The sequence below is a fragment of the Cyprinodon tularosa genome, unplaced genomic scaffold (assembly GCF_016077235.1).
Source record: "Cyprinodon tularosa strain WSP-4 unplaced genomic scaffold, ASM1607723v1 ctg354, whole genome shotgun sequence".
Lineage (NCBI taxonomy): Eukaryota > Metazoa > Chordata > Actinopteri > Cyprinodontiformes > Cyprinodontidae > Cyprinodon > Cyprinodon tularosa.
Genome location: NW_024039068.1, coordinates 522,090 through 545,708, shown reverse-complemented (window position 1 = coordinate 545,708; position 23,619 = coordinate 522,090). Strand labels below are relative to the sequence as shown.

Here is a 23,619-nt window from a genome sequence, read left to right as displayed (position 1 = left end):
TTCGAGTGCTCAATTAAATGAAAACGTGTTCACGTTTTATCAATTCGAGTGCTCAATTAAATGAAAACGTGGTCACGTTTTATCAATTCGAGGGCTCAATTAAAATAAAACGTGCTCACGTTTTATTAATTCGAGGACTCAATTAAAATAAAACGTGCTCACGTTTTATTAATTCGAGTGCTCAATTAAATGAAAACGTGGTCACGTTTTATTAATTCGAGGGCTCAATTAAAGGAAACGTGCTCACAAATTATCACGACCTGAAAATAAATATAACTTAAAGTGAGCTCTCCCGGGCTCCGTAGAAATATGAGATTTTGGCTGACATATTTCGTCCTATGTTGCACAATAATAATAAAGCTTCTTCTACTTATCGCATACCTTTAAACCATGCTGCAGATTTTGTCGATGTAATTGTAAAATTTTACAATTTATACATTTCCATATCACTTCAAAAATTCTTATATTAACATAACAATTTCCAGTATTGAAATTTCCTTTTGAAACGCCTAATTTATCTTAAAAGGATTTAAAACGCAAAAATGTTTTGACGAGCTGTGGACGATGATCAAAGATTCGGCACATCCTGTCCGGTTAAAGAAGAAAGGAGATTTTGTTACCAGGGAAACTGGGGGAAGGTCAACGGCTAAATTCACTTTAAAAGACTGATATCTTCAGAGGAGATAAACTCTGAAGTTTTCTCTCTCTCTCTACAGATAAATTTACAGACCACTGCACAGCCGGGGATGTGGATATCTGTCTACCAAAAACCTATCTTCCCATCAGCTCTAAGAGGTACAGCTGGGATTAAGAGGAGTTCAGGGAGCTTTAGAGAAGGTTTGTCAGCTGGTAGAAAAAACTCCAAAATCCTCCTTTTAAAAAACTCTTTCAGCACCGAGTGAGTCAGATGCATCATTATTTCAGCCCATTCTTTTCTGCTATCTTTTCTTTTTAATTTAAAAAAGTAGTTTTCCTTGTTGCCAACTTTTACAATTTGTATATGAGGTGGGAGACTTCTATTTTTTAATTCTTCTGATCAGAGCCTAAGCTCTACTAGAAAATATTTTTGACTTTATTATCAGTAAAGGTCTAAACATTTCCAAGGTCCCTCTGACTTATGTCTCGATTTTTGCTATCTTTAAAAGCTTGAATACCCAAAGAGATACTCCACTAAGATCTGCAATGAAAGTGTAATACATTGAGTAGGTGTTTAACTATTTGTTAGTGGATATACAAAAAAGGATTATTCTGAATATAACTGTGTGTAATATATATACAGGGATTATTGCGTATGATGATTTCTTATTATTTAGTTCTGAAAAATCACCTGGAGCACAGAACTGAGGGAACATAAATAATTGAGTTGGTTTTGCCATAATGAATGTGACACAAGAGGCGTCCATGGAATAATGTTATTTTTCTTGTTGGATCTTGCTAGTATGCTCTGAGGACCATTGATGAACAATGTTTTCATTTATGAAATGATATTTGCTTTGGGTTGAATGGATCTCTGCAAAATAAAACTGGACTTTTTTTTCTTTTAACTTGTTTAATTGGGGTTTTGTTTGTGGGTTTGTGTGTGTGTGTGTGTGTGTGTGTGTGTTGTCTTGTTTTACCTACAATGTGAGGGAAGTATTTTGTCAAATATCCTACATGCGGGGACTTACAGGTACATATGGGGAAATTCAACTGGTCCCCATATGGTAAAGTTTTGTTCTTTGAGTTGGGGTTAGGTTTAGGACTAATGGTTGAATTCAGGTTTAGGCTAGGGTTAGATATATGTTGGTAATAGTTAGGGTTAGGATAAGGGTCTGGGTTAGGCTGAAAGTCAATGGAATGGCCCCTAAAGATAGTGAGACAAGTAGTGGGGGTTACACACATGATCCACTAGAAACCGGATCGTCTGGAAATTGCTCAGTATTTACAAACTAAAGCATATATCTAAATAAACTTGAGTCACATACAGTATTTGCAAAATTATTTCATAGGTGGAAAAAAAAGAAAAAAACAAAGGATAGTAAGGTGGAGGAAAATGCTTGGCCAAGAGGTCTTTTATTTATTTTTCACGGACTTTGCAAAACTAGTGGGGTGAGTAGGATCCCTTTGTACACCACTAGGTGATATGTTCTTTAAAGTTTAATACATGCCTACAAATTTGTATTTTTTTTTTATATTACACCACCACCAGATAGTCTAATAACTGAAGAATATTGCATTATAGAACTATAAAGCTCAGGCATAAAAGGAAAATAAATTCAAAATCAGTGTTTAAGTTTGTATGAATAATTAATCACAAGGACCAACTGCTTGATCCAGAAGCTCCTCAATCTCATTTTAATGAGATAGCAAAACTGCAAATAAAGTAATGCTTTGAACATAAGATAGTTATTTGATCAACCATGCTTCTCTGCCCTGTCTGGGTGAACATAATCAAAGCTAAAAGCATCTTTAGCTGTGTTAGAGATCATTTGTTATTCATGTCTGTGCTTTAAAGACATCCTCCATGTTGTGTGTGGCGTTAAATGAATGAAACTGTTTGTGAGGCTGTGAGAAATGTGTTTTTTCGTCGTTGCTGTCATGGGATTTGGGTGTTTGAGAGTTAAGAAGATGATTCAACTGATGCAGCCTTTGATGATGGGAAATGAGTCAAATGTCAGGCTGAGAGATGATAGCAATATGTAGAAACACGGAAGAAAGAAAAGAGAACCAATGGGACACTGGGAAGTCTGTGCAGTGACTGTTTTAGACTCAAAAGTTTTACGGTATTTTTTTTTAACTGCACTTAGTTGCAAATCACAATCATGATAATTTGTAGTCGTCTTTATTGTTTTCCCTTTGTGATGATTCCTTCCATAGGCAGAAAGATGGACCTCACACAGGTTTACACTGAACCTATGGATCTTTCTTTACTAATATGAGAAACAAAGTGTGCTTTTATTTGTTTATTGCTGTCGTAATGTCATCCTTTGCGTAAGTTAAAAGTAAAACATACTTTCACTGAGATCTATTATTTCAAAAAGGTCCTGAGTCAATGCACTGTAAAAAAAATAAATAAATAAGGCCTTTGGAGAAGAAACAGATCCTTCAGTTATGGGCTTTTCTGCATATTGAAACATTATTTTCACTCCAGCCCCTCAATGAGTTTTGGCAGCTGAACAGGTCAATTTAAGTCTGTTGAGGATATAGGAGACATTATCAGTTGTTTAACACATTTGATCTATTTAGCTACATTTTAGGATGTCCTGTGGGGCAGAAATGTTTTTTATTATGGCATTTCCTTAAAAAAAACGGCAGAGGAGGGCATTTACTGCACCTATGAATAACTTATTTGCAAGGAATGTTCTCATGTCTTTTTTCTCTGTTTTGAAGTTTGACTTGGAGAAAATATCTCTGTAGCATCATATTTAGACTCAAACGTAAGTCTTTCATTATTAATTGGAAGTTGCAAGAGACTATGAGCAAAATGGAAAGTTTTCCTCCAATGACTGAATGTACTAAAATTGATGAAAGCTGTTTTTTTCTAGATATTTCATTGACTTAATTCTATTCTCACTACATTTATTTTAAGCCACATTTTGTTTTTTTGTTTTAATAGAATTGCCGGTGAATGTAGAGGATACTGCACATTCTTAGAAGCATTTCTTACAGGTATTTTCTAGTAGAAAAGAAACCACTATTTAGCATTTTTCCTTTGGATAAACTTTACATGCACAAGTGCACTCTAACAAACAACTACAGGTGCTTTGTTCCAGGTACTCAGAGATTCACTTCCATACAGAAAGCCCATATTCTTATCTTCAGCTACAACAGTTTACATGTCAGATTAAATAATACTACTTATACTTCAGTGATAGTATCAAAGTGTTACTTTATTTGTATTTTTTATACTATATCCGTTGGTTGTGCTGTTCTTTTTACATCTCTTTGCAGGTGATGAAGCAGACTGAAGATGTTTTATCGTAATCCTCCTTTTATCTCCTCTTTCTTTCATATTTTCTCCCTTTTTGCTGTTTTTCTTTCCCTGTTCTACTTACATTGCAGTGTCCATATAATCTGTAATTGTCCCTGCATGAAGTATAATAAAGCAATTTATATGCATATATCACGTGGTACACTATGGCGATAGCTGTACTGTTCCACTTGTGAAAGTAAAATCTGTTGGGCTCTTGTTTTTGGCATCAAGACAACTATTCTTATTGGAACATCGCCAGACAGGACACTGTTATAAAAAAAAAAGTTATTTTCTTTTATTTGTCTGACTGCAGGCTGTACAGTGAGTGGAGCAGTTTGCTGCAGTTCGATTTCCGGCCTGGGTTCTCTCTGCATGGAATTTGCTTGTTCTTCCCTGTCCTCCTGCCGTCCAAAAACTGTTGGATTCATTGGCTTCTCTAAATTGTCTTAGGTGTGTATTTATAGTTGTATGTCTCTGTGTTGACCTGTAACAGACTGGCCAGCTGTCCAAAAGTCCCCCATGGTCCGCTGCAGATTGGCACTGGCCTCACTGTAACCCTGTCTGAATAAGTGAGAGAAGATGGATAGATGTTTAACTGCTTTGAAATATTTAGAGTCGGAAACAAGATGTTTGAATAAACTTGCTTTAAAACCTGCTAGAATTTGATTCAGTCAATTTCTTTTCAGTAAATCTGAAGGAGCCCCAAACCTGACAACCAGTATCCCAACAGTGTTTAACTAATTTCTAGATTTCATAAATGCTCTAAGTTTTGTGCCTGATTTAATCCCTGACTAACACCTACAAGTTCTTCTTTGTTGATTCCTCTGGTCTTGTTGGTAGGGGGGCTGATCATACCTGCTGCACAAGATTCTGTTCTTTTGTTAACAAGATTTTCCTGTTGCCCCTGCATTCAAAGTCTTCTTACTTTTATCTTTTTCTTTCATCTGTTGGTTTGATTGTTTAGCAGTCAGAGATAAAAGCAACCTCAACAACATTGTTAAGTGTCCCAGATTTACTGGTGTTTGTCTAAGAGATCTGGCCTCACTGGCAGAGCAGCTGGTCAGATCGTATACTTGATCAGAGGCATGTCTTATGAGTTTTTTTAATGCTCTCAGGTCAGCGTTATTGCCTACAGTCAAAACTGATAATTATTTTATTGATACCTTCTGCAAAAAGTTCCTAAATGTAAGCATTGTTTTCATTTTTGACCGTTGTGTGTCGGCTGTTGCAGCTTTGTGTGTCCGACCGAGTCCCTGCAGTAATTACCCTTCATGGAATTAGTAAAGTTTCTGTTTTTGATATCAATCCGCTTCCAATACAGGGTTATTGTAGTCTATACTGATACCTTTTACCTGAAATATCATAAATAGTAAATAATAGTGCTTTAAGCAAAGCTGTTTCTGTGACTAACTTTAGATTTCTTTATCTTGAATCCTGGCTCAGCTCTCATCTGCTTAGCTGTGTTTTCTGGCCATCAGGGGCTACTACCTTTCTTCTCTCACATTGACTCCTGAAGGCCTGCAGTCAGATGCTGGCAGAAAGCCATTCACACAAAGCCTGTTTCTGCTAGATGCTTCTCCCTGTTAAAATTTTTCTTTGCTGCAATTCAATGACAAAATGCAATTGACAGTCCACTGCAGAAACATGTTCATCCAGGTGGATTGAAACCTGCAAGTTGAGCTGGATGCAATCCGCTGAGTTTCCTGAGATGGAAAACTTTGAACTGATCTGTCTGCATTTGATTGGGCTGTAAAGTGTGTTGAGAGGACGTGTGTTGGTTATTGGGGCTTTGAAAATACATTGTTATCTGATCAAAAATAGAAAAAAATTGTTATTATAGAGGATTTTACAATATAGATATACTAAAAATAAATCCCATAACTGAGTTTGTAACCATAGTCAGCATGTAGTCTAAATACTTTCTTTGCTTTAACAGTTAAATTGAAAATATTGCACTCAGCCATGTTCATATTTCAGTTCTGAAGCATAGATCTTTATCTATTCTTTGACAGCCACTGATTGTGCAAGTTCTCCTACTTAGAATAATGAAAGAGGACATCGTAGGTACACTTCAACTATGAGAGACGAAATGAGGAAAAAGAAATCCAGGAAATCACATAGTAGGATTTTTAAAGAATTTATTTGTAAATTATGGTGGAAAAAAAGCGGTTTGGTCAATAACTAAAGCTCAACTCAATACTTTGTTGCATAACTTTGTTTGCAATGGCAGAGGTCAAACGTTTCCTGTAAGTCTTCACCAGGTTTGCACACACTGTAGCTGGGATTTTGGCCTATTCCTCCATGCAGATCTCCTCTAGAGCAGGGATGTTTCGGGGCTGTCATTGGGAAACACAGACTTTCAGCTTCCTCCACAAATTTTCTATGTACCTATGCAGGGTTTATACAGGAATGAATAACTCTAATTTAATGCTCTTAGAAATAATTTTAATGCCACCAATAGGTACCCGTCGACAGGCTGCAGCCATACCCCGAATTCCTCGTTTTCGAACTACTATTGTTGAAATTGGCATTCTTCCCCATTCTCTAGCTTTTTCTCCAACTCAAGCTTCTTTTACGAAAATTTGCGATCAACCGGAAGCAGTTCCACGCAAATACATCGTGATATGTCTGACGAAATTTTATTTTGTTAAGAAAAAAATGCCACAATAAACACATTTAATGATTTTTAATGACCCGCGGAAACCCTGCTATGATAAAAATTACAGACCTCTCATTATTCTAAGTAGGAGATCTCGGTGGCTTACTAAATACTGTTTGGCCCCACTGTATTTCTTAGTTTCATGTTTAGTTTTTTGCCTCATCAGCCCAACACTGATCTGATTTGCATTTTAGCATTGATATTTGGATCACTATTCCCACCCCTACAGTACTTCTAACACAGAATATTTTCCCAAAGCTGCTGGGATCATTTGTTCATTTAAAAGCGATTCCAATAAATCTCATCATGTGTTGATATTTAAAAACATTTAGAATACATGTGGTCAGAAAGTTTCTATTAAACAGATGACTTTATTTTCTGTTGCTGGTTTTGACGATTCTTTTTTACTTACAATGAGTAAAATCATTGATATTTGCTCAGGTTATCTTGGTTTCATTTTGAAGGATTTTTGGTGCAACAAAAACGCTTTGATTCAAAATATGTCAGCGCTACTGATCTCCTCACAAGAACTCATACGAGACAGATTTTTTAGGATTTATTAAGATGTATTCAGACACTCAAAATGGATCAGCCCATCACTAGTAATGCTGTTTAACATTAGATTTCATCGAGCTGTAAGAGAGACCACCAGTTAGGTTAAATACGCTCCCCGCCCACAGCCAAAAGTTAGCAAAACCAACACAGTCCGTCATATAAAAATCCAAGGGCAGTTATCAATAATTAAAACATAACCAACACTGTGCAATGCAATAAAAGTTCCTTTCAAACACAACCATGGACCTTTTTCTGAAAAAAAACAACAAAAAAACTGAAAAAAAAAAAATTAACTTAAAAAAAGTGACAAGACACCAGAGAGATTTTGTTAATAACACTACATAGAAGAAGACCACCACTGCTTAACATTTGACCAGCTTTGTGAAAATGTAGCCTGAAGAGGAAAAAAAGGGCGGGAATAACAGAAGCAGAAAAATATTGAGCTGTACAATTGTTCGGAATCTCTAAATAAATTTCCAGGTGAGCTGCTGAGCTTAGAGCTGAACTGAAGGAAGAAGAGAACATTGCACCCTATAACAACATTAGAGTATAGCTTTTTTTTTTCTCTTTTTAACACAGACGTATGACAGTTTCTTACTCTAAACTGATATCACCTATTGCAGGTTGGAGGAGGTTGATTACTGGCCTCTCTGGAAAAGGAGTTGGCCAACAAATTTAACCTTTATGTTTATGCTGCGGTCTGTTATCAGTATGAGCAACAAATTTAAAGTTTCACTGATGTTTGTCTCTTAGAAACTTTGGAGACGTGAATCAACATGTTCCTGGAAATCCGATGCATGCTGGGAAGAGTTGTTGCTTTTCACAGCGATCCTTTCCTGGAACTGTCACAGCCTGAGAGGCCGAGCAACCCAGCATGGGAACAATTTGGTGTTTTCTAGAATCAACAAAAAGGACCCCCTGGCCAAAAAAAGAACCCAAACACAGACTACTACAGGGAACATCCAGCCAACCCTCTTGTGTGACAAGCTAACCCTCCTTATCACTGTTCTCACACGCCGCACAATCACACGTCCACAGGTTTCCCGCTTGCTTGCCTTTCTAAAAAGGGTTTAGTCTTTAAACTGAGTAAAAGATAAAAATGTGTTTGTTTTTTCTTTTTTTTCAGGAGTTGTAGTGATACATGCATCCGTTATACTGATATACACTTCTTAAAAAAAGTTAAAAAACAAAAGAACATCAACAAAAAAGGTATTAGAAATGCAGCTATACAGAGTCTTTTAGCTATTCCAGGGAAGTGAGGGTCAAGAGCAGGTCTGATGCCTGGAAATCAACGGGTCCAACGTCCAGAAGTTGTTTGGGAGGGGTGGGAGCCGAGAGGAGGAGGAGGTGAGTGGAGGAGCTGGGCTAGTTACTGCAGCAGGAGCGGCTGCTGGGCTGAGCCGCCTCTGTCAGGTCCACCCCCCGGTTCCGCCCGCTGCTGGCTCCGGCAGGCTGCGGCTCATTCTTCGGAAGCTTCTTTGCTGCAACCACAAAACACCAATTTGTAAGGTTATTGCCTTTAACGAGCTTCTATAACAGAGCCTGTAAAAATGACTTTACAACACTGATCGTTGGTCAGATCAGTTAGGCTGGAAAAAACAGAAGCTACTTGGTTTGTTTCTTTAAAGAATGTCTTTAAAACCTGCATCAATCTGACCTTCCCTGTCAGATCAGTCATGGGATAAATTAAGTTCACCTTAGCCGCTTCTTAAGGTTTCAAGATGAAAGAGCAGCAGCCATGTGGTGCTCATTAAAAGCACATCATTTATGGATCATCATCAGAGTGAGTCTGTCTATAAAAAACAGGAGTTAGGGAACTTAAAGTAGAGTATTTATAGAAAGAGTGCAGGCAGGATTTAAAAACTAAGATTAAATAATTTAGAGAGAACTAAATTTGAAACGCTGGCCCATACAGCAGAAAGAATAGATGCATCGATTAAAGGGAAAAAAGTAAGGCACAGCTACTCAAATAAAAGGCATATTCATGTGAAAAAAAGCAGCCAGTTTACAGAACAATTCAAATACTATACGAGTGATATGAATGTACAAACCAGCACTTCCAGAGCCATGTATATTAACACAACGCCAAGTTGGAAAGACATCAGTATCGACCTAAAAGAACCTTATTTTGCTTCTCGTCAATCTGGGAAGGGATACAAGTCTGAAAAATCTGTGGTTTGGAGAACATTTAGGACGAATGGGAGTCCTAAAAGAAGACATTCCCGCAAATTCTTCTAGCGATCACACAATGTTCAGGGAAATGGCAAAAAAACATAAACAATAAAGAGCTCCATGTCAAACTTCACAGGCCTCTGTTCAATTTCAAACTTAAGGATTCAAGTTTAGGATTATTATAAAAGGGAAGAAAGAGTTACAGTGTTGTGATGGTCTATAAGCTAAAATAAACTGTGGGACTTTACCAGAGCTACAAAGAAACAGATGTCTGCAAAGATCAATAAACTGATGCAACAATACAAAAAAGAACAGACTTCATCTGAAGAAATTTCATAGAAATTTCATAGAAACGTTAATTTCACAGGACAAACTGTGTTTTCTTAGGGAAAGAATTTTTTTAAAAATCGATGGAAGAGAAATTTAACCAGCTTGAACAAAATCCTGGAGCTGAAAGACCTAGATCAACTTGTACACCTAAAGATAACAATCACAGCAAAGCAAATTTAGTTCTTTCTCCCATTATTTAATACATTGAAGCTTCTGCAAAGCTTAAATAAACTCAACAGTGCCACTTTGTGGCCAAAATGTTTCTTGTCATTTCTGTCAGGGGGTAAGTTGCATTTAAGTTGCAATTAAGAAAGTGCAGCTAATTGTTTTCATGGGCTTCACACAGCTGAGGACCCATCTGATACCTGTGCTCCTTCTAAAACACTATCTGACTTAATAAAAACCAAATGTGTTTACAAATAATTAGGGAAACGGGTGAAATAGTGAACAATTGATACCCAGCAAACAGTAAAAAGCTTAAAATTAGTGCTGTCAATCGATTAAATTTTTTAATCGCGATTAATCGCATCAATGCCTGAGTTAACTCGCGATTAATCGCATTTTAATCGCAAATTTTTTTTCTGATTGAAAATCATTTAAATACTCTCGATGACATACAAAAAATACATACAGGCTAGGTTTGTGCCAATGTTCTTTTTTTAAAATGAAAACAGGTCACAGACACTGATTTATGCCAGAAACATATGGCAAGAAGATGGGGAGGCATGTAGCAAAAAATAACAAATATGTAGCCAAAAAAAAGGCCCTGAAAACAGGCTGATGTAAAAGACAGTCTTTACAGTTAATGCAGTCTTTTGAACAAAGACAAGCATTTTACCCTACTGCTATAAAATGTAGTACAGTTAATATTAGATGTCAATTAACCAAGGTAATAATGAACAATTTTCAATCAATACATCAAAATCAATAGACCGACATCACTAGATGGAGGTAGTCTATGCTCTAGAAAGTTACTTTTCAGCCTCTTAACAAAAATGAGAACACACACACACACCCACCCACCCACCCACACACACACACACACACACACACACACGATACCGACCTGTGGCGAACACAGACAGCAAGATTCCATTTCACCTCAGTAATCTGTTTTCTCAGCGTATTTCAGGTTGCTACTAGTTACCAGACACTCTACTTGTTTGTTGGTGGTGGGGCTTAAAGAAAAGGCACTAGCGCTACCCAGTGTATGAGCGTCTTTTTTCCTTGAGGAGCTCCGCTCTGGAAGCCTATGAGAAATGCATACACTGGGGGAAAATAGCCCCGCCTTCTCGCAGGCTGCAGCGGGATGTACTTGGAAAATTGTACCATAAAACCACATAGCGTTAATCTCACGTTAAAAAAATTATCGCCGTTAAAATGGCCTCGCGTTAACGCGATAATAACGCGATAATTTTGACAGCACTACTTAAAATATATCATGAATCTGTAATTTTGGGAGCATGTCCTATTATCATCCTGTAGAATTAGGGACGGATTTTACCTAAACTAAAATTTTACAAATTGAAGGAAGAAAAAAGGTCTGCTCAGTGGTGACGTGGGTAGCACTGCTGCCTTGCAGCAAGAAGGGTTCTTTCTGCATGGAGTTTGCATGTTCTCCCTGTACATGTGTTGGTTCTCTCCGGGTACTCCGGCTTCCTCCCACAGGCCAAAAACATGACTGTTAGGTTAATTGGCTTCCCTAAATTCTCCTTAGGTATGAGTCTGTGCATGAATGGTTATTGGTCCTGTTCATCTCCATTTTGCCCTGCGATGGACCTGTCCAGGGTGTACCCCGCCTACCTCCCATTGAAGCCTGGAGATAGGCACCAGCACCCCTCGCAACCCCACTTGGGAATAAGTGTGCAAGAAAATGGATGGATGGATTTATGGATGGATGATGTCTTTCAGGTGTTTATTCAGTTCATTTTGATGATTATTCTAACAGTTACTGTGAAAAATACAATTCAAGACAATAAAACGTTATTTTGATGGCCTAGCCCAAAATAGGAAAGTCTCCTGATTTGTAAGCAGTCTTGTTTCTTTTAGAGTTTAGAAAGATTTAAATTGGTGATGACAGTGAGAGACATTATAATTCTTGGTGTTCAAACAGCAGGAAACTCTACAGTTTCCTGCTATCACATGCGTCATTCTGACCCTTTAAGATATGCAAACAAACATACTAGCATGTTGATGCTGCTTTATATTAAAGCAGCATGAGAAAATGTTGATTAAATACAAGGAAGCTCTGCGGTATGGGTAGAAGCTGTGGTCTGGATATATGATGACGAATACGTTACCAAAATAATATCTGCTTAGTTTCTAAAGCTGAAAGCAGCAGCTCTGTTTGTTTATTGCCATCGTGATTAAAGAGCTGTTGGTTTTGTGTAAACCGTATTTAAAGACGTGAGGATGTCAATAAATAGGTTTTTATAATTCAGTTCAACAATTTCTCTACACAACGATCCACTGCTTGTCAACCAGAGAAAAGACACGTAAAAATCTTATGTGTATTTTTTGCAATAAAGTAAAGGAAAGAGGGACTACAGATTAGTAGAGGGAGGCAGTCGGAGGCCCGGAGTAGGAGGCACTTACCAATGGCCATGAAAATCTCGTTCACGTTCATGGAGGTCTTTGCTGAAGTTTCCATGAAAAGCAAACTGTTGTCGTCTGCATATGACTGTGCGTCCTATAGAGCAGCATCAGAAATGAGTAAGAAAAAGAGTAACAAGCAGAGTCAAAAGAAATGCTTAAATGAGAAGTTGGGAGACTAAAGGTTTTTTTTAAATCTACAATCAGTGATTTTGATCCATTTAATTAAACAGTTGAAGTTCTGAGGACAAACCTGGAAGTCCAGAGCTCTCTTGCTTGCGAGGTCCGCCTTGTTCCCAGCCAGGGCTATTACAATGTTTGGACTGGCTTGTCTCTGAAGCTCTTTGACCCAGTTCTTTGCCCGTACAAATGACTCCTGGCAGACATAGGAAATAAGAGTAAGGGCTCCCTCACTTAGAGAAAATAACAATCAAGCCCGAATGATGGAGAGCAAGGCCAACACAGTTTATTTAACTGATCAGGGCTTTTACAATTTTGGTAAAGCACAGGAAGAACATTAAAGAATTACATACTTAAAGTAAGCAGACCAAATACCATTCCTCTGTTCTAACAGAGGAAACATGGCAGACATCAACCTGCAAACAGAATACTAAATGTTAGGCCATTAAAAAGTGAAATGCGTGTGCTGCCACTAGGGGGTGCACAAGATGAAAAATGTAATGGCCGTCTGATAATTACAGAATTACATTTTTTCCCTACACAATAAAGAGGTGTAAATAAACATATCCTTTGTAAAATTTCAAATAGAAACTGTAGTATTAATAAAGATCTACAATTTTTTTCACAGGAAAAATCTATTTAATTAGAAGCAATCTTTTTCTACACTTTATTTGAAGATATTGTATAAAGGAAGTTATCCTTCTAAGCATTGTAGTAGGTACTGTATACGCGAAGCATGCGGTCTCACATACACAGCGCTCTCCATGGGATAATGACCGAAAGTAACCACTATAAAACAATCAGGAAACACCTTTTTTATTATCTGATTACTAACAGCTTTATGAAGGCCTGCACTCACACTCTGTTATTGTTACTCTACGCCTCTCTACCAAGGTTTTCTCTTTCTTTCGTCATCGGACACGAATCAAATAACCTTCTTAGAGTTTCCATTGTGCAGCTAGAATTGTGATTCAGATTTAGATAGAGAGGCAGGTACATGACACAAACAAAGTGAGAACACACACAGGTAGATTACCGGAGTTTAGTCTTTAAATCCACCTTTCAAGATCGTTAAGGTTTTCTGTAGAGATTTGCCTGATCCGGGCGTCCCTTTCTTTCTCTCATTGCACCCAAAAACCCTCAGGATCCTGTTTCGGATGTTGTGTGTAACTTTATTGCAACTTATTATAAATTGACACTACCCCAATGAAAGAGGAAAAATAATTTAAAAAAATCGCAATTTGCAACTATTTTTTTAATCATCATTGTTTAGATGATAAATCAATATTGTTGTAATGACTAGAAATGTGGCACCATAACGATAAACGATACAATAACTGCTCAGCGTTAATTTATACCGGGATTTATTGCAATGAGTTAACAGGATTTTATTTAGGGATATCAAAGCAACTTGGTCAGCATTCATCTGCATACACTTTGTATGTAAAAACTATTCAGGAATCAAATAATCTGTTTTTTCAGTATATGCTATTTTGTGTTGCAATATGAAAAAAGGTTCCTCCAAAATACATAGAGGTCTCTGATTGTAGAGATAAAGTGCTTTTATGAGGTATGGATACTCTTATAAAACTCATTGCTTTCATTTAAAGTAATATAGCATCATTCAGATAGATTCAGTCACCAAAATGTATGTTTTTTTCTTGTCATCTGGGATTTTTCTGATCGTAAAGAATAATAAAAAACTGGATGATATATTATAATTTTTCTTGTGTCACAGCTTCTTGAAAGGAGCTGAACCTGGAGGATGTTGTTATCTGCGCTTTCATCAAGGCAGAATTGGGAGAAAGCCAGCTTCCTTGAACGTTTTCCTGGAAGCAACTTCAGACAATGTAGCAGGATACCTTTTAGTTAGCGCGACAGATGACTCCGGGAAAAGTTCGCCTTTTGCTCACCAAGGACAAATGATTTTCCAAAGACCCAAACAATCAAGATGACTATTCTTCAGAGTAAATACCTTTGCACTACTCCTCTGCTTTACTGAACGTAATGACTATCTACTGCAAACCTGAACCACTTTCTGTGATTGGTGAAAAAACACTGCACTAGTCACAACAGGATTCTATAGCATAGCTTTAACATAAACTTCACCCTTAATACGCTTGATGGACCAGAAAAAAGTTCTTTCAGCAGCAATATTCCAAAAGCTGTTACCATCACATGTACATTTATCACGAAGCGAGGACAGATAATACCGCATATTGTATTTTTTGTTTTTAAGGCTGCACTTTAAAAAAAATGTAATTGTCTAGAGAGCTGTTCTTAACTAAATTTATTTTTGTTTTACACTTGTGTATACAAAATGACAAAATAAATCTAAGTCTAATATTGAAGTTAGTGCTAAGGAAGACATAAAGAAAGATTAGGAGCTCCCCTGCCCCTCATTTACAGAAATTAGTCATCTAACTAGATTAATAAAGGGATTTCAGGTGGACTGTTTCACATCATTCTGAGTTAATAATATGACTGAACTAAAATTAAGTAGAGATTCAGCCATCTGATATTAATATATGTATTGGTCCCACTATCAAAACAAAATTCTGTATTAGATAGTGGTGCAAATGGACCCAATCCATAGAGGCAGGAGAATTCAGTCTAGTTCTATAATACATCTAAGTTAGGTAAAAAATCTTAAGGTTCATGAGAACCTATCTTTGATTTATTACATACAGTCATTTTGAACCCATAGAGTTGCATAATCGGGATTGAATTTGTCCCATTAACACAATTTAATGACTTCCTTTTCTGACCTTATACTGATCTCACTATGCCTTTCGTGATATACATTTAAACAAATCATACTTGCTTCTAGATAGTAATATATAACAGTAACTGAAATATGGAACGCTTAAAAGACTAGAAAAGCAGCCTGAGAGCGTAGACCTCAGACAAGCAGCACGTTGTGACTAAAATCTATAGATAAAACTCACACAGGATCTGGATCATTACTGAGTTTTAATGGATTATTCCAAAGCATAACTCTGGTGAAAGCATCATTAAAATCTGTTTATAAGTTCAGAAGTAAGGCTCAGACTGAGTCTGCAGCCTCTGGTGTCTGTTCTGTTCTTGCCTCCTTCATTTTGGGTGGTTTCTTCCTTTTTTCAGCAGATTACCCCCCTTTTTTTTTTTACATCTTTGCATTTTTGTCTTCAGTATACTTCTGGCCTGGATGCAATGCTGAAGGGCTCAATAGTCACTGCTGCCACCCTCTGGTTTAGGGGGGGTACTGTTTTTTTTCTCAAATATCCCTATGTTACAATTGCTAAAGAACCCTTCAAAAAAAAAATCCGATATCTAAATTATGATCTGTATCTACTTAATTGATCCTTGGCATGAGGCGCACCTCTGGTAAAGATTTTATTAAAATCCATTCATAACTTTCAAGTAATCCTTTAACCAAAAAACATGACCAAAAATATAACCTTCTGGGAGGAGGTGATGCTGAATAACATTAAAGCAAACAGAGCTCTGGTTTTTAGAAAAGTATGGGGATCTGCAGACATCCACATTCAAGTAGTGGAAATGGATCAGAAGTAAAAAAAAATGTGGATCAGTGCATTTAAATAAGTCTCACCAAAACTGCAATATGAAAACAGACATGTTTTGTTTTGACATCGAATTAACTTCTTAAGGAAATAAAGATTTTGTAGATGATTATTAGTCACAATGACTAGAGTTGCAAAGTTGCAAAATAACACTATCCCTCTTCCCAAAACAAAACAAACAAGCACGTTACTATCACAATCAGGTTTTTTAGTTTGGCTAACTAACAGATGTCATATTATCTACCAAAGCTGCAAATTACTCATTACCACAGAGGAGATAAACTTAACAGAGAGTTTTTAAAGTGACCTTCAGATTAACAATTATGCTGTTGAACATTAAGACATTAATCATTAAAATATGAATGACTCAAGTGTGTACGGAAACTCTACAAACATTATCTACTGGACACTTTGATGTTTATCCGTTACTCATCTTGCATGGTTTAAAAATAAGTTTCTGTTTTAATCCTGAATGCTATAGAAAAAAAAAAAACATAATGAAGATGGAAACCCCCACCACGCCCATTTCCTCATATACCACAGCATTTTTGTGCGAGCGAGCTAATACAGATTAGTGACAAAGCTGCAGGTAGTAGCAACAACAAACACGAGACAAAAAATCTTGGCTCACCTCATTTGTTATATCATAGACCACAATGGCTGCCTGGGCGCCTCTGTAGTACATCGGAGCCAGACTGTGGTAGCGCTCCTGACCAGCTGTGTCCCAGATTTCAAATTTGACTGTTGTGTCGTCCAAACATACTGTCTGAGTCAGGAAGGCAGCTGTAGGGAAAAAGAGCAGATAAGGCAGTCACATTCTGAGCTGCACTAAGTCTGTTTTAGTGAAAGTAACACCAGTCAGTGCTGCTCACACTCAACCTGCCTTATCAGACAGGATGGAAGGGTAAGGATCAGTGGAGATGGATTCAGGGGCCCTTTTTTTTAAATTAAATTACCAGTATGTGGTCGGATTTCTTAGCAGAAAGGCTCTGCTTTTAATATAAGCAAAAACTTACTTTGTATTATCATGCAGTGAGATTCAGCCTGATTTATTACTGAAACAATTTTATCTGGCCTAAAGGGATTCTAATAAAAGCAGTGTATTCAATTGAATGGGAGTTCGTCACACAGTCTGCAGGGGGAGGGGAATATTATAGACAGCACACAACTTTAACTTAAAAAAAGATACCTGAAACTATGAGAGAACGTCTAGGAATTTACCTCTGCGGTTCTTTGTTCCTCCCTGATATCTAAACACATGAGATAACCTTAAAGTTGAAACCTAAAAATACTCAAGGTGTTAATTAAACACAACTACATCACGTTTGGCATTTCCGTTTCTTTTCACCAAAGCGGATAAATCGCTTCAGCGTGTGTCTTTCAAAAAAACAAAACAAAAAAAACTGACTCTTCACCCACAGCATCCAAATCATTCCTAACCTCCATTATTGGCTGATGAGAAGGTGTCTGTAAAGGTACTGTTTGGAAATCTCTCCCAATAATCTGATAAAAGTCTGTTTCTTTAATTTGAAAAAACTAAACAAAAAAAACATTTTAAGGCTGAAATGATGAATGTGAGTAAGCCTTGAGAGAAAACAGGTACAGAGAGCAGATTCTCCTTAACAACAAAACAAAGGAAAAAAAAACGTGAAACAAACAGGCGGCCCAACTAAAACCTTGAGGCGCCTTATGAAACCGCGCTGAGAACGGTCCGAGCACTGTATCCAAGATAACTGTTGAGTGTGAATGAAATGCAACTGAACCGGACCATGCCAAACACAACCAAACATGCTAAATCTTGTACTAGTTCAACAGAAGGGCTCGCCACGGTTCAGTTGTGGTTTGGTTCTCTGATAACAAAGAGCGCATGAGCAGACCACTTCATCTCCTATTTACAGTCAGCTGACTCATTTCAGGCGTGTCCAGCTTTGCAACTCACAGATCTCTCCGCCTGTTTACGACAAACTTTTTCTCAGCCTATTAACAATAAATGGCATCAAAAGAACGTGGTGCGACCAGGGATGATGCCAATACCAAGACTCTAATTGAAATTTGGGCAGAGGACGCTATCCAGGAACATAAGTTCCTGAATATTATGGGCGCTGCCATTTTTGTTTGTGTAAATCCTGCCTGTAGTGTCGTGGATGCCGATAGTAGGCGAGGAACCGTGCTAGCATGATGTGTAAATGGCCATAAGAACCAAGCTCGGCACGGTTAACAAATCCAAGCTTGATCCGAACTGAACGTTTCAGAGGGCTAGTGGAAATGAGACATGAGGGAAGGAGCAACCCGGCCGTAAGGACACTGAACACGACACTGTTCATGTCGTTGACAGGACAGATAGCTCAAGCAGGGAGTTAACAGTCAGACCACTGAGGGAACTGGGGGTGTTACTTGTGAGCATAAAGTTTGGCAGGGAAGAAATTGCTTTTCTAAAGGATTTTTTTTTTATTATTTCTTCATCTATTTCTTTCCTTTTTCTATGTCTATTGTTGGTACAAAACATCCACTGGTGTAGATTGTGTTTATAGAACAACCTTGTTGGCCACTCATCTGTTCCTTGGGGGCCACCTGGTGTCTACTGACACTGTGTTGGTGTCCCGTGCTCTAGATGTTCCATCTTAACATATGAATATGACAATTTGCTTTAGTTAGGACAGTTTTGATACTCTGCATGTCTTCATCTAATAGAAGTTGTTTTAGTTTGCTTTTATCCACCAGATATTGTGGCAATACTTTGGCTAATGCAACTAATCACAGTTATTAGTGAAAAAATTTCAGTTATTTTAGTCAGAACTGAACAAGAAAATATCGAAAAATTGAATTTAGGATGAAAAAGGGTCTGTACAGAACTATTTTTGTGATATAGTTTAACACCATTTGGTTTAAGCTCAGTAAATTAAGCACCTTGTGCTATTTGTTTATTAATGGATTCATCGAAAAAATTGTCATCAAATTATTCTAAACACTACTGAAGAAGTAAAACTTAAAAAAATTAAGAAACCTGTCTGAATTATGCACTGAATTATCTACTTATGCCTGAAGCGTTACTGTGCGTAATCTACAACTGGATGATATGGTCAAAACTTATATCATAATATATCTTTTAGCTTTGGTTGATACGATATCATTCTGATATGGATATAAACTATATAAGCAAGACTTCAGCTAAGGTAAAATATAATAAACCATTTCAAAGACCCCATCATATCACAGGGCTTCCCCTTGCTCTGCTCTTTACTTTATGCCCTCTTTCATTTAAACACTGCGCTCAGCTCTTTAAGCTATGCAGTAAGCTGTTGCATATGAGCATCACAACTTCTTTACGGTTCACCTACATAATTTTCCTCAGACATTAAATCAGGAGACATTTGTGGGCGGGCTCAGGTGTGTCTGAATCTGGAACGTTTGGACATTTATCCTGGGCACTGATTTTGTAGCCAACGCTCACCAAGTTGGATCTTAGCCTACAGCTGCAGGCACAGGCTCCGTCTGTGGCGTGTCGTCGCTCATGCGCCCAATGTTTTGCTAGATATCACTGACGTAAAATAAAACTATACAGTCAGATATATTGATAGTGAATATTTGCCCAGTCATAGTATAAGATGTATTAGGCAGTTTAATAAATCCCCATTCAAACACCTTCATTTGAAACATGATTGTATAGTTCATGATTCTGCTTTAAATGAATGGTCTGATTTGATGTTATCCCTGTCTAGTGACCGAGACTCTTGTGACAGCTGTTTGTTAATTATCTTATTTCCTGTTATAGATTTTCTGCATACCCCTCTGATTCCCAAAGTTGTTATCATACATACCTCCGATTGTGCTTTCTTGGAATTCGTGAAATTGACCCTTGACGAATCGAAGTACAAGACTTGACTTTCCCACCGCTGACTCTCCTAAAAGCACGAGCTTGAACTGGCAGATCTTGTTGCCTGCATTGGGTCCATTGGGTCGCGTGGCTCCGCCTCTACTTGCCATGTCACTCTGTGCGGTCTCTTCCCCTGAACGCTGATGCGGTGTAACAACTTTTATTAACACCTAGAGGAAGAAAATAATAATTCAGTTGTAAAATTTGTCAACACAGATAGTGAAAATCATTTTCGGCTCATTCCAGGAGTCAAATCACTTCTTCATAAATTTGGATTTGGATTTTCAAAAAGTAAGTCTTTTTCTATTATATCTCCATGTCTCTGCTTTATTCTTACAACTAAAAAACTGCAAAAGCTCTATTTCTGGCATGTGACATGAATCTCAACAGTCCTAGAATTTATCTCTACACTGACTAAATGTTTTTTAAATGATTCAAACTCCTAATTGTGTACACAGGGAAGCTCAGGGTCTTTGATACAGACGAACAGGAACAGAGGAAACAATAAAGCAGAGGCTGGACTTTTAGTGTAGCTGCACGGGGCTGATCCCCTGATTCTATCCTTTAGAAATTCATTTTTCTCTTGGATTATAAACTAAACCGTCTTTTTCTGTTTTAGTGATTTTTTTTCTTATAAATTTGTTGTGAACTTTTGTGACAAACAAACTGAATTGAAATTGTTTGACATCTCATTTCTTCATGTTTCTCATTTTTAAAACTTTTTTGTCAACCTAATTTGTTTCCTAAATCTGCTTATAAATTAATAAGACTTTGAATAATCTAAAAAACACGTTGAGTTTTTCTCAGGAAAATATATTGAATTTAAAATAAAACCAAAAGTTTAAAAATATACCACCTCAAAATGCTCTGAAATAATTCAGTTTCAGTATTAATTATAACAATTTCTTTAAATTTTTTACCATGGGTATTGCTTGATTAAGATTAGGCTAATTACAGTTTTATAAAATAGCTGCAATGTAATAGACCAGAGCATTTCAATATAAAGTGTTATTTGTGTTATTTCTTATACAGGAAAATGCTTTTACAAAATCTATGAAAATACATTTGTAAAATATAACCTTCATCCTTCACACTTTCATTTGAGCCCAGATAACCAGATATTCTTGTCAACACTGCAATATGTTTTGTACTTACTTTTATATTGCAAAAAATTGTTTTCATTTTGTCTATAGGGTACACACAAATAGAATATAGATTTCAGATAAAGGTCTGAAAAGTGTGAACATTTTAGCTACTGTACGAAGCTCCAACAATACCTTAGAGGGGATTTGATGTAGGAGTAAAACAGATTAGAGGACAAGTTTGGACAACACATTAGGAGAACCTCCTCGGGTTAGGTAAGATTAGGTTTGTTACAAAGAGCAGTAAATTAGGTTCCATTTGGAGCGGTTGTGATTTTGACACCTGACAGGGCCAACACCTCAGGTGATTAAAAACAATAAAATAAACCCTCTTATATTGGCTATAGAAAGGGGGAGTTTTAGAATCTGTGTGGATCAGAAAATTTTTTATCAGGATTCCACTTCTCATCTAGTTTTTGCATCCTAGTTTTCACACAGGTCAGGTAGACCAAAACCACATCTTCTGATTATAACAGCTTTATCAATTATTTTGTATCTTATATGCCTTATATAGTACTGAGTTTATGTTGGGTTTCTTGGTAGGTCTCATTTGAGGAGGAGATGACTAATTTCAACAGCACTTGCTTATTTTATCAAGATAAAAAAAAAAAAATCATGTTATATCTCATGTCATTTGCACTGACTCTCTGCAGGACTATCATAATTTAGCCAAACCGATGAATTATCTGGGCTTTTTATGCTGTACCCCAAAAATCCTTAAGCCAATGTAGATTAATGGGAACATGGGGATGATAAAAGAGCAGGAAAGACTGCAGGAAAAGAGTTTCTGATTCTGAGAAAACAATAGTTTTACTTGAGACCAAAAATGTCTTTCTTTAATAAAGAATTTGAATATTAAGGGCCATACAATCTATACACTGACAGATCACTGACCGGGGCTGCAACTGTCACAGTGTTTTTTTTTAAGCAACAACTGAGTTTCAAATTAATAATACCTGGGCTAAAAAGCAGGACTGGACTGCTGCTCAGTCAGATTTTTCAGATGAAGATTGTTAAGCAAATTTTTCTTTTTTACGCATAAGGAAGAGAGGAGAGGCACCCAATCCAAACTGATTTGAGGTCATGTGTTTAGTCTCTATGGTCAATAATTATTAGGGCAGCCATGCCATCTGCTGATATATGTCCAACAATCTGTCATATCCAGAGTCTGTATCTGTGTCTATCAAGTCATTTTATTTTTCATTTTGCTGATTTAATTTTTCCAGCAGAACTTGGCACCTGAATAAACTGGCACAGGTATCATTACCTGCTTTATTGGCTTTGGGATTACTGTGCTTGATTAGCCAGCAAACCTCCAGATCGAAACCCAACAGATGATTGCCAACAGGAAGACAACACACCAGATCAAATAATATAAACCAGCTGAAGACAGCTTCCTTTGACTTACTTAAATTATTCCAAAGGAGCCCAACATTTCAGTATTCCATGATAACACTTTTCACAAGTCAAAATTTCTGTATGTATAAACGCTTTACTGCATTGGTCTGGTTTAAGGTTGAGGAGCTGTATTTGTTTTGATATCAACCTCATTAAAATCAGCAGGAATAAAAGGTTTAAATGCATGAACTTATCTTTCCTAACATTTTCATTATAAGCTTATCTGGGGATCATTTCAACCTGATTTAAATGGTTAAAAAAACATTTTGATTTCAAATAGTACTTATATGAAGTCACCACAATAGATATTATGACGGAGTATGGGAAGATTGAAGACTTATTTTTCATTGATTGGTGTATATCTGATAAAGGACCAACTCTCCTTCCGATTTTTCCAAAAACAACTATCACAAACTTCGCTTGAAATCGCGTTACAACATCGGGATAACCACATATAACCTGTTATTAGCTTCAATTAGCAAACAGCTAACATTAGCAAAACAGCTAGTTCGTCAGTTAACACTGTCAAACTCCAGATCAAATAGCGATGACATCTGATTCAGTCAGTGAAAAAATAAGTCTAATCGCGATATGTTTCTTACAGTACACGGTTAGACACTTGCGTAACGTTTGAAAATGTCAGAACTCAGATGATGATGCAGGTTTGGGTGTGTACAGCTAATGTAAGGTGGCTAACGCTGTCTGAAAAAAAGATTAAAGTAGTTAAACTTCTTTAGCCGTTGACTTCATTGTGTATTTGCGTTGTGTTAATGTTGTATAACGCTGTTATTGAGCTGGAACTGTTGGCCTGTCCGGGTTAGCAGCATTATTTACACTGCTAACTAGCATGGCCCGCTGTGCTGGCTAGCTGGGTGAATGTTGTTTAGCTGCGGCCGCTTCGGGAGGAGCCCCTCCGGTGTTAGCATTCAGGTCGCTAATATTAGCCGCTTACTCACCAAAGAAAAAGAAGGGCAGCCTGGGCGATGTGAATGATGTCTCCGCACCGGTTTATCCGCCGCACTCGACTGTCTGCTCTCAGTCCGTCAACTATCCGGACAGGTCCTGAATCTGTAGATTTCGTAAGGCTGCGCGGTGTCCCTCTCCCACTTCTTTCAACTTCCCTTTTCGCATTGTACGAAGGATGATGATGACAGATCGTATGACTACAAATGACAATCCGCCTGCGTGTCAACGGCACGGAC

General features: G+C 37.3%; 1 protein-coding gene across 2 annotated transcripts; it reads right to left on the bottom strand.

Moving 5' to 3' along the window:
* Window positions 1-7,154: 7,154 nt before the first annotated feature.
* Window positions 7,155-23,574, bottom strand: rab5ab (RAB5A, member RAS oncogene family, b). Of its 2 annotated transcripts, none has more exons than XM_038295390.1 (6): window positions 23,374-23,574; window positions 19,822-20,047; window positions 16,635-16,786; window positions 12,514-12,636; window positions 12,264-12,357; window positions 7,155-8,647 (listed from the first exon to the last, which is right to left on the bottom strand). In XM_038295390.1, the coding sequence occupies exons 2-6, from the start codon at window positions 19,985-19,987 to the stop codon at window positions 8,532-8,534; spliced, it is 651 nt and encodes a 216-aa protein (XP_038151318.1). In that variant the 5' UTR covers window positions 19,988-20,047; window positions 23,374-23,574; the 3' UTR covers window positions 7,155-8,531. The 2 variants fall into 2 exon arrangements, with proteins under 2 accessions (XP_038151318.1, XP_038151319.1); XM_038295391.1 differs by lacking the exon at window positions 23,374-23,574 and adding an exon at window positions 22,287-22,345 and having other exon boundaries at window positions 8,508-8,647.
* Window positions 23,575-23,619: the final 45 nt, after the last annotated feature.